Genomic DNA, 11,452 nt, shown 5'->3' on the forward strand with positions numbered 1-11,452 from the left:
ATTTCATATAGATATTTATTTGTATTGGTGGGGTTTTGATGCATTAAACAATTGTCTGTGCTAGCTCAGTTTCAGGATTATATTAATTAATATTCTTTAACTGGAAACAATGTGAACACTCAAAGTTGTGGTTTGACTAGTTCAGACCTTGGAAATATGTTATATGGTAAGAATACAAATGAACCTTTCCCATAAACAAATAGAGGCTCTGTAAGGTGGCTTGAGGAAACAAAAAACATTATGGCATACTCAAAGCTCTATGTTAATTGCTTTCTTGAAACTGTGTTACTTTGTTTAATTCCCCACTCCTGTTCACACATAATACCCTCTCGAAAAATTATTTCAAAGTCAAATTTATTTCTTGGTTGCACACATTATAGATCTTTATAAAAGTAGAAAAAAGCTTCCAAGAAACTCATGTAATTGGAAAAGAAGATAACAATTTTCCAGATTCAAAGATCTTTGGCAGTGGAATGTATTCCTGGTTCCTGTGTTTCCATGGTTTCCATGTTCGGTCAGAGGATCTGTAAAAATCACAATGTGTGGCTGTAAGAGACATAGGCTGTAGAGCCTACACACACTAACATTTCTCAGACTACTTCTGTTTCTGGTAAGAGCCCTTTTTCAGGTGCTTATCATATCAACAGCCATTATTTATACAAACTGGCATCATGCAATATGAGAGGTATATCAATTACTGATAGAAGTTAAGTAAAGAGATATGATGACTTTACTGACATCACTGAAGATTTTTATATGTGATGTCCTGCGCATAGATACGTTTCAGTTATCTCCTGTTGCACTCATAATCTGACCTCTCTGAGTACATAATGTGGCGATACATCCATCAGGATCAAACACGCACCTGTTATGGGTGGTACCAGTGAGTCTTTACAGCCTCTATTCAGCCAATGAAATTCACCACCACGAGATGCAAAACCGTGTGAGCAAACAGGAAATCCGCAAAAGCTCTCTCTGGCGAAACCGTCAGGAAGTCTCCCTTGTTCTGAGGGTTAATCTGGATGCGGAGACACACTAAAAAGGGGAGACCAAATTATTTCGATTAGAGCAAAGTAACCAAACGTCTTCAAACCATGATAACGATCGAGTACAGTCTGAAATACAACAATAAATAAACAAATAAAAAATAAACAATGGAAACGCCCTCTAAGTTCATATTACATATTAAAAATTATAATCAGCTAGCTCTTACTGTAAAGTGACTGAGTACAGGTGATTTGCTAACACACGGCCCTGACTAGGATCTCCGTGGTACTAATCAGTTCATGCAACTTCTATCTATATATTTCCAGGGTTGTCTGGCCAATGTAATACTTTAAATTAAAATACATTACCTGCAAGGACAAAAGATCCAACACAGGAGATAAATCCCGACAAAAAGCTATTGAACGGGAAGGTACCGACCAGCAGGCAGTACAAAAACTGGAACGCTCCAGTCAGTAGAATATACAAAAGATAAGCGTCCACTAGCTTCAGCTTGTTTGGTGTGCTAGTCGTATACTCTTCGATGAACCGAGATATTACAGATATGACAGAAGTAGACATAGTTGCTTATTTAAGTGTGCTGTACTTCAATATATTACGGAGACACTTTTCCGGGGCACTGTAAGTTTAACGCCGCAAATGAATGACGTGTAAATATGTAAACGACGATGTTACTTACAAACGTTCCGTAGCGAACATGACCAAAGACTTCAGTTCCATGCGGATATTTGAGCTCAGTATACTATTTCTGGTGTGGAAAAACATTATTCGGTCATGTATTCATAGTGAGCCCCTTGGATCATGTCTTGTCATTTTGACAACTTAAAGTTAGATCACTGCACACAATTTAGATATATTTATTTCTTCTAAATAAGGGTTGCACAAAGTGTAGGTGTCCGAGTGGAAACAATTTAGAGTAGAGTGCGGTAAAACTTTAATGTCCCCGAGGGGCAATTTGCTTTACAGACAGTAGTCCAACACACACATACACAACAATCAGACACAAACACAGTACAATATCCACATCTCCCTGACTGTCACCAGGAATCATGAGGAAAAAGAAAGAGAGATGCGATGGCATCCGGGGTTTTGGTTTGTTTAAAAAACCAATGGCAGATGGGACAAAGTACAATCTGTTATAGTTTGTTTAAAAAACCAATATCAGATTAGACAAAGTACAATCTGTATCAGCGCAACCTTTGGGGAGGCTAAACTTCCGCCCTGATGGAAGCATCTTAAACTCAACATGTAAAGGATGTTAAGGGTCCAAAACAATGGTCTGTGCCTTTGGGCGGACCCTCACTTCATACAGGTGCTGAAGATGAGTATTAGCGCTAGTAATCTTACGGTATAGCTTGACGATTTTTCTAGTTTGTTCCTGTTTTTAAAACTAAGATTGCCAAATCAGCAAATCATAGAAAAAGAAAGGACAGATTCAATAAAAGAAAAATAAAACATTTTTATCATTTCCACATTAAAACTTCGCAACTTCCTTGAAAACAACAACCCTTGATTTGCCTTTTTACATATAGCATCTGTATTTGCATCAGAATGAATCTTCTCGTCTAGGACAGTGCCCAAATACTTCTACTGCTGCACTCCTGCCACTGGCTCATCCTTAACCACACACGGTACAGGGGCAGGGGGAGGGGCCTCCTCCGAATATCAATAGACATCTCTTTGGTCATAGCCACATTTATTTGGAGGAAAGACATACCATTTAACAGACTAATCAAAGACTGGGCCATAACTTTGCTCCACACCCTGTAGAAGACTCACAATTACGGAGTTATCTGCATACGTAGGGACAAATCTTGATACATGATTGCTCTGACATTCATTTGTGTATAAAACGAATAAAAGAGGTGAAAGAACACAACCCTAAGGGGATCCAGTGGAAGATGAGAGCCTACTGGACAGGGTTCCACTGACCCGGATCCTCTGAGATCTGTGCCTTAAGAAGTCAGAGAGCCAACATACTGTGCTCAAATCCATTTTAAAATTAGATAAGAGCCTGTGTGCAAGAATATGTGGCTGAATACAATTAGAAGCAGAAGAAAAGTCAATAAAAAGCAAGCATGCATGGTTCTTACTTCCCTTCAGGTGCCTCAGTACAAGATTTAACAGGAAAGCTGTTGCATCCTCCACTCCCCTCATTGCCCTGCAGGCAAACTGTAAGGGCTCCAACATGTCATGCACTGTGTGTAAAATTTCCGATTTGACAATACGTCAAAATGGTTTTACAACAACGGACGTTAGGGCCACAGGGCAATAATCATTCAGTGCCTTCAGAGACTTAACCTTTGCCACTGGAACCACAGTAGATTCCTTCCATATACTAGGAACTTTCTGTTGTTCCAAGGAGGACTGGAAAATATATGAAAAAATACCATAGAGTAGAATTTGTTCAACTCTTCTGCCAATTCGCCATCAGGCTTCTAAGCATAAAATACGCTTCTGTCCTTATTCTGCATCCCAATCACAGACTAAGTTCCTTTCCAAGCCAACCTTGAGTACCCTTTATTCAGCTCACCCTCTACTTTCCTTTTATCCCTCATTTTAGTTAGCTTTATCTCTCTTTTAACAAGTTTATGTGCTTCCTACCTTTCATTATTATCTCCCTCATAATAAGACAGCTCCTTCTGATTAAGAGTATGTTTAAGCGATTTGCCTATCCAGGACTTATTATTGGAGAAAATTGTACATGTTTTGTGAGGAATCACCATATTTTCACAAAAATTGATGTAACTAGAGACTGTGTCTGCGAGATCATCTAAGTCAGAACACGAGTCTTCAAATAGATCCCAGTCAGCACATTCAAAGCAATGCTTCAGTTCCAGTATAGAGTCTTCGGTCCAGAACCACCCTGTGCTCAGTTTTCCCTCTCTTCAGGGCTCAGTGGAGACCAAATGAACTGTGCTGTGGTCTGACAAACCCAGACAAGCCATCAGGTAAAATTTATAACCTGATCTAATGGTGCCATAACACCGGTCCAATACTTTACCCCGTCATGTTGGACAGGGGGCGTACTGGAAAAAAATGATTCAACGACTGAGTCATAGAACAATGATTAAAATAACCCAGAATAAAAATGGGTGCAACGGAACATATTGTCTGTAGACGCTAAACAGTTTTGACTACAGTTGTTGCGTTATCCACATTTACCTTAGGGTGGATAAACAACTGTGACAAATAGTTGTGGGAGTTCACGTGGCAAATAAAACGGGCGAAGTGAAACAGATAAAAAAAAAAAAAATTAATATCAGAGGTACGCACGGTGTCCCCAACGACCACAGTTTTTACAGGCACACAACCCCTCCCTATGATTTGCCGGTCAGGTGTGCGTCGCGATCAAGGCGCCAGGTTTGGCCAAAACCTTCAATTTTAAGATCAGTGTCAGAGTCGTGGTCTTTAAAACAGGTTTCGGTATGGGAAATGATACAATAATGTCTGTACTCTGACAGAAACTTTGCTCTTACCTGTCGTGAATCTATTGTATTCCTTAACGACTGCACGTTGGCAAGTATGATGGAGGGCAGAGAAATAGCCTACGACGCAGCCGCTGTCTCCGTAACCTCTGGCGCATTCAACCACTCCTTCCCCGCTTCTTCAACAACAGTCCTGTTCCTAGTAGAGTTGGCATTCTCTCTAAAATCTTTCCTGACTGGCGGTGGAACTACAGCTCCAAATTTCAGTGCTTCTACGTTACTGTCGCGACATTGAAGATGACACTCGCGGCTGTACTTCAGTCCGTGAGGTTGTTCGAACTCACGCAGCGCGAACACAGCCACAAAAAGTGTCTGAAATCTGTAACATCTGACATCTTTGACACCTGTGACCGGGGGATACCATGTGCAATGTGTTGTAAGGCCTGACCGCATGAAGTCCTACGCCTGTCCAGCGTGCCGATTTTGAGCTCCCCCTCCCCTCCCTTTTTGATCTTTAATGTTTAAGTTATTGATAAAGTTATAGCAATATTAAAGTCATTGTTAATAAACTGTACAGATTTTTGTTACTTTGTCATTTTTTATGTCGTTTAAATAATTTGTATCACATTGCATTTGTCACAAAACATTAAAGCACTTCATTGTTAATGAATGCATTGTTTTTAACTATATAGTTATACTTACATGTGTATTGCACTATACAGTGGTACTAATTGGTACATTTATTTTACATTTGTGGTAAACAATATTTTGGTTATACATGAGATGGACAGATAAGTCACCTGAAATGGTTTGGTTGGTGTGTGAGACGTTTCTCCCACGTTACAGCGGGGTCACATTGCCATGGCCATATAAATAGACTAGCAGCCTAAAGTTGTCAGTGTGAGGTCAGCTTAATCAGTTGTTGGTTCCGTTTGGAATACACAAATTAGTTACTGTGCAATCAGCAACACTTCGTTTAGTCTAACGTGACAAGCAGCTATGGAAGCCCTATGATGCCAACAGTTTACATTTTAATTTTGATTCCGTTTTCTTTTTTTTGTGATAGCGCGTTATTTTTCTTTGTTTTCCCGAGATCTCGAGTTGTTTATGTCACTATCACGAAATAACGAAACGTTGTTTTCCCATGATAATGACACAATTAATTCGACATGTCGGGAAAACAATACATTGTTTATTTAGTTTGTCATTTCGTGATAATGACATAAATAAGTCGACATCTCGAGAAAACAAGGCAAAATAACACGTTATCACCAGAAAACGGAATCTAAATTAAACATAAATCCATGACATTTCAGGGTTTCCGTACTTTATGATGTGATTAACCAGCATTTGTAAACAAAACGCTCAGCACTGCATTCACCTTCATTTGTTTATAGTCTATGAGTTTACGTTGTTTGCGTAACGAACTCGTCTGTGTGAGCTATTCTAAGCTGCCCAGTGGCAACAGCGCCCCCTAGGGTCGCAGAATTCGATGGTCACAGAATTCGGTGTAACACCTGTCGGTACCAGTGCAGCGCCAATGTAATTCAAAAGAGCTTCTTCCTTAGTTTCACATTCTTTTTGACCTTATATCCTACATTCATGTATCTGTCTTGACTCTTCACACTGCGATCATAACTACCATATCTGTAATTCTTCTGTATGTCCAGCCAGTCAGCTTGATCTTTGCGCCGGCTAACTCTGGTCCGGTCATATGAAAAACTCATAACACATAATAATATTTTAAATATCAATATACCTTTATATTTTGCAGATTCCAGATAATTCATGTCTTTGTACATGACCGTATGATTATGATCCGTTATTTGTTTTGCGATATCTTCACTGTTAGCTTACTTTTGAGCATGGCATGGGTTTCTTTGCCAAAAAAGTAGTACTGTAACTTTAACACAACATTCTTTTGCCGCCCCTACAATGTATGGATTGGCTTATGGATCAGGCTGTCGTTCCGCCCTGTTCAGTCAGCTGACTCTGGAACATGTGCGTTGCATAACAAGCGCCTTTGTAGCTGTTGTAATGTGTAACATTACGTATGGGTTTATCAGCGACAAGGAAGGAAGACTCAAATTTGTGACGCTTACGTTTTGGTCATCTGTTGTGTTATGCTGCATTTTATCCTCTCCCTTGTGCGCGACAATGCAAGACGAGATTGATTTAGAGTAAGTTCTTGTTTTTGTACGTGATCATTTAAATTATATAACAGACTACTATAGGTTCTCTCAGACCTCATAGGATTACGAACTTAATATTCATATAGAAACTATTTTAATCGCATGACCGTGTAAGAAACAACTAGGCTTACTCTTTAACTTGTATTATTCTTCGAAGATATCATTCTTTAAAGATACACCTATAGAGGCTTTAACAGCAGTTTCTCCGCTTTGTTCATTTCACCGGCAAAACGGTCCAGTCATGTTATGTAGTCATTTTGTGCAATGTCATGCTGCCTCTCATTGTGACCTGATAGTCATAATACACCGAGAGGTTTATACCTAGGTCTGTTCAACTGTCGTCATGGTCCCACAGTATTTCTCAAGTAATTCGACAGTTTACTTGTGTGTCCTATCGTTGTTTTAGAGCGCGAACTCTAGAAGAACTGCTGTGTCAAGAGGAGCACAAGGCTGTGTTTATAATTCAGTGACATCATTGGTTATTGTTAGCACTCGCATTTAATTCCACTGTAGTAGTATTTCTTAACAATGTCTGTTGATGTGGCGTGGTGTGTAAAAGCGATTCATCTAACTATAATTATGTTATATAGATGTAGTGCTGCTGGTGAATATCTACATCCTGTCATTCATGTTTTGACTTAGAAAATATAAATGGGTTGACTTCTGAAACTGTAATTTGTAAGTTAAGCAATGATTGATTGAATTACTGTATTCAGTAAAAAAACATTCTGTTGTCAACTTCACCCAGTCACTTTTGACACAACCTTTGGTGTAGATGAATCATCATGACTCTGTTGGTCATCGTCTGTAGGTGAAAGGGTTTTTGATTGTACACTATAGAACGTGAGAAATGCGTGTTTTGCTTGGGTGTGCACCTCGTTGATTATATGAATGGTGGTGGTGTGTGTGTGTGTGTCAGTGCACTCTTTCCTGAAAGTTACTTTATTTTCCTCTCTCTTTTCAGGCAAAATAACGAGAACTCCTCCTGGTGGCCATCTTGGCGGCCCACATCCATGTCTTTGCTGAAAAACGCAGAGGCCAAAATCCTTGCATGTAAGAAATGAAGCATCTATATGTATTGTCATATGTATCTACAGAGCACTATCCTACCAGATACAAAAAAAGTTTTATTATTGTCTCTGCTGTAAAAAAACAACAACAACAACAACAACAAAAAAACTTTTACTGTTACACTGAGATTGTGAGATTGTCCATCGTTATCAAATTATACTGTGACGCTCATGCTCCTTTTGTTTCCCCCCAGGCATTAAAAGTGACCTCTGGGCTCGGTTTGTGACCTTGCCCAACCAGAACAGAATAAGGACCCTCACAGTGACTAATGGGACTGCACACACAATAAATGATCAAGGTATTCCCCGTCTGTCTCCCCCAAAACCTGTGTCAAACCAAATCAAATAACAATGGCACTGTTTTTGTCTCTCAGTGGATCAGCTAAGTTAAATGAATCGCTAGTTATCCGTTTTCCGCTGCATATGACAGCATGTAGACCTTACAATGTCTCTTGGCCTTGAACCTTTGACAGACAGTAGTGTATTGAGTGCTTTAGTATATCAGACGTTTTTCTTTTCTTTTCTTTTCTTTTTTTTTCTTTTCTTTCCTTTTCTTTCTCTTTCTCCCCTAGTAGCTCGTACCCCTCTTGTCATGGTCCATGGGTTTGGAGGAGGGGTGGGACTATGGATACATAACCTGGATGCCCTAAGTTGTTCTCGAACCGTCCATGCCTTTGACCTGCTGGGCTTTGGTCGAAGCTCCCGCCCTCTGTTCTCCACAGATGGCACACTGGCTGAAGAGCAGTTTGTCAGCTCTATAGAACAGTGGCGAGAAGTCTTGGGGCTGGACCGTATGATCCTGTTGGGTCATAGCTTGGGCGGTTACCTCGCAACTTCTTATGCCATTCAGTACCCTGAAAGGTGAGAGATGGTGCAAGAATTACGTTTGTATCTCGAACTTCATGTCAAAGATGTTGTTAAATTGTTTTTATGGTCATAGTACATAACGTTCATAGCGAAATGGATCCAAAACAATGCTTGTCAACAATGATGTAACTTGTATCAACATATCACACCAAATAAGGAGCATTTTGAACAATCAGTTAAGTTACAGCTAGTATTTTTAAGGTCACCTGAATATACTGCACGTGTGTCTCTCTTCTTTAGAGTCAGTCACCTCATTCTTGTAGATCCCTGGGGTTTCCCAGAGCGACCTAAACCCCAACCTGAAGCATCAGAGGATAAGGGTTCAGCAACCAAAAGGCCTACAATACCTCGATGGGTAAAAGCAGTTGCATCAGTTGCCGGTTATTTCAATCCTCTGGCCATCATCAGGGCAGCAGGGCCGTGGGGTAAGAGAGAGAGAGATGACAACTGAAATCTAATGGAGATTAGGAGGAAAAGAAATAACAGAAGATATTGTGAAATAGAGAATTCATTTGATTTCAGAATTCATTTCGCATACCTGTCTGCAAAAAATCTGCCAGCTCTGATGTTTTCATTCCTTTTAATACCAGGTCCAGGTCTTGTGAATAGGTTTCGTCCAGATTTCAAAAGGAAGTTTGAAGACCTGTTTGATGACAACACAATGACTGAGTACCTCTACCACTGCAACGCTCAGACCCCGAGGTGATTGAGAGCCCGTCTACAGTTACACTATTATAAACGCTGAACGCTGTGGCAACATACATTTCATCCATTGTCTGTGTCTCTGTTAGATTTCAAACGACGTCATTTTCCTAATATTTTTCTCTCTACCTCAGTGGAGAGGTGGGTTTCCGGGCCATGTCCGAGTCTCTGGGCTGGGCCAAAAGGCCGATGGTACAGCGGGTCCACAAACTTCCCTTCTCCATGCCTGTGACCATGCTGTACGGAGCACGTTCGTGGGTAGACAGCTCCACTGGAACCATTGTGTCACAGATCAGAGGCCAGAACACTACCCGTGTCATGGTGAGTGTGTGATCAAGAGAAAAAAAAAGAAGAAAAGCACAGATTCAAGCTAAAAGAGCAAGAATCTGGGGTCTTCAATGAGATGGTGGTAAAACATTAAATGGAATGGAAAGAAATGGAAAGTAAAACATATTTAAAAAAAAAAACAATTTTCTCAATTTGTTTTCTTTCTCCACAGTTGATCGATCATGCGTCTCACCATGTGTATGCTGACCGGCCGGACGAGTTCAACAAAGTGGTGCAGAACATCTGTAACACCGTAGACTAACTGTGGCAAAGGAATGGGACATGAGACATGAAGTAATGCTTCTGCGTATACCTCATAGAGACTGAGTGTGTACTTTAATATTCTCACGCTCAGAAGACTATGACGAGGTACACGAGGGGCCGAGCAGATTTACCGTAATCTAAAGAATTTTACAACTTACACAGAGGCCTTTATAAGGTTCATGAATAGATTGCCTGATTTAGGATAAGTTGATAATGTGCCAGTTTAATACGTACCATCAGAAGCTGAATACCTAGACTGACTCTACGTCTGCACTCAGTGGTAACTTTTAACAGCATCTTCTTTGTCAGGTCATTTGTGGCCTTCATGTTTTGATGGATCGTATGGATTTGTATGCAGTGGGACATGCTCTCTCATTTGCTGAGTGAATTGTGCGAACAGTGTCCTTGTTTTCTGATTGTCTGGGCGTATTGTTTAAGTTGCATGTCACTCGCACAATAGCAGAATTGGATTCACAACTGTAATGAATCATGCCTCTCATTATTATTTTTTTTTTTTTTTTGTCCTTTGTGCTTTTGTTGATATGTAATATTTTATTTAAACATTCTGATATCCTAGATTTTATCTTTATTTGACTAAAACTGACTTTAAAATATCGATCCTCTTGTTCTTTGTATGCATTTGAATGTATCTGAATATTTGAAAAGTCTGAATAGTCAATAGACATTAAGTTTAGTAATCATCTTTTCCTGTGATTTTTGTATTTTATAACCCATGATTTAAATACACATTTATACATTTAAAAAACGTCAAAGACTTTTTGTTGTTGTTGCATTCAGTTTCTGTCTGCTTAACCAAGAAACTTCAGTGCGGTGTTTTCTACCGAACTCTTCTTCTCCCTTTGAGCCAGTAGAGGGCAACAAGTGCTTTAATTAGGATCACTCTGCTTTTTTTTTTTTCTTTCTTTCTTTTTTTTTTTTGTTATGTGGTTCGCATTTGAAGGTTACAAGAGAATATGTAACAAAGGGAAGGTTCTTTTATCTCAGTGCGTTTGAGGCTTCTCAGGGAAGATGCCTGTCTTTACAGAGAGAACTATGGGCTGCTGGTTGTTATTAGACGTGCAGCTGCAGAGTGCTGCTCAGACATCAAAAACTGGCACGTCCTAAGGGCCACTGTAGCACCTTAAATCAGAGAGCACAGTGACGTGTTTATGCTCGCTGTTCATGACAGTTCTGTGTTTGAGAGAGAGGTCTGACAGATGAGGCCAAAGGGTTTTTCCATCTCTCATTTAAGGCCATTGCGTATGTATATGAAGTACTGAGACAAAGATAGGTGACAAGCAGAGACAAGTATTTATGGGACCACGCTTCCGTGATATTCCTGCTTATTGCTGGGATTGCTACAGGAGATCGTTAATGGTTGCTTATTCACAGCACCAGTGTCTTATTCATAAATTTCATAGCTGATATTTTATTGTCAGAGTGTTTGTCCATATTTTTCCCTGACTGATTCCGTGACTGATTGAATTGAACCTGAATCCATGAGCCAGTAGTCCACAAAAGAGGTTAAATCACTGCACCCAGACCTGTTTCATTATCACAGATTTTTTATTGTTCAAATTGGTTTTTGTAAAGCTCT

General features: G+C 39.8%; 2 protein-coding genes across 3 annotated transcripts; one reads left to right on the plus strand and one right to left on the minus strand.

Annotated features, from left to right (window-relative positions):
• Positions 1-6: 6 nt before the first annotated feature.
• LOC115811712 (dolichyl-diphosphooligosaccharide--protein glycosyltransferase subunit dad1) lies at positions 7-1,637 on the minus strand. Its single transcript, XM_030774039.1, has 3 exons — positions 1,356-1,637; positions 866-1,035; positions 7-524 (listed from the first exon to the last, which is right to left on the minus strand). Exons 1-2 carry the CDS (start codon positions 1,564-1,566, stop codon positions 905-907), a joined length of 342 nt encoding a protein of 113 aa, XP_030629899.1. The 5' UTR covers positions 1,567-1,637; the 3' UTR covers positions 7-524; positions 866-904.
• A 4,895-nt stretch (positions 1,638-6,532) lies between these two features.
• On the plus strand, positions 6,533-10,588 carry abhd4 (abhydrolase domain containing 4, N-acyl phospholipase B). 2 transcript variants are annotated; one of them, XM_030773895.1, is made up of 8 exons: positions 6,533-6,613; positions 7,590-7,678; positions 7,890-7,994; positions 8,268-8,556; positions 8,803-8,987; positions 9,153-9,264; positions 9,399-9,585; positions 9,764-10,588. In XM_030773895.1, the coding sequence occupies exons 1-8, from the start codon at positions 6,591-6,593 to the stop codon at positions 9,851-9,853; spliced, it is 1,080 nt and encodes a 359-aa protein (XP_030629755.1). In that variant the 5' UTR covers positions 6,533-6,590; the 3' UTR covers positions 9,854-10,588. The 2 variants fall into 2 exon arrangements, with proteins under 2 accessions (XP_030629755.1, XP_030629756.1); XM_030773896.1 differs by having other exon boundaries at positions 8,271-8,556.
• Positions 10,589-11,452: the final 864 nt, after the last annotated feature.

Source organism: Chanos chanos, chromosome 5 (assembly GCF_902362185.1).
Source record: "Chanos chanos chromosome 5, fChaCha1.1, whole genome shotgun sequence".
NCBI classification, from domain to species: Eukaryota; Metazoa; Chordata; class Actinopteri; order Gonorynchiformes; family Chanidae; genus Chanos; species Chanos chanos.

Coding starts and splice junctions, on each gene's coding strand:
- abhd4 (XM_030773895.1), top strand. CDS start 6,591: ATGCAAGACGAGATTGATTTAGA. Junction 7,679..7,889: donor AGAGGCCAAAATCCTTGCAT/GTAAGAAATGAA, acceptor GTTTCCCCCCAG/GCATTAAAAGTGACCTCTGG. Junction 9,586..9,763: donor AGAACACTACCCGTGTCATG/GTGAGTGTGTGA, acceptor CTTTCTCCACAG/TTGATCGATCATGCGTCTCA.
- LOC115811712 (XM_030774039.1), bottom strand. CDS start 1,566: ATGTCTACTTCTGTCATATCTGTAATATCTCGGTTCATCGAAGAGTAT. Junction 1,036..1,355: donor TGGATCTTTTGTCCTTGCAG/GTAATGTATTTT, acceptor TCCCCTTTTTAG/TGTGTCTCCGCATCCAGATT.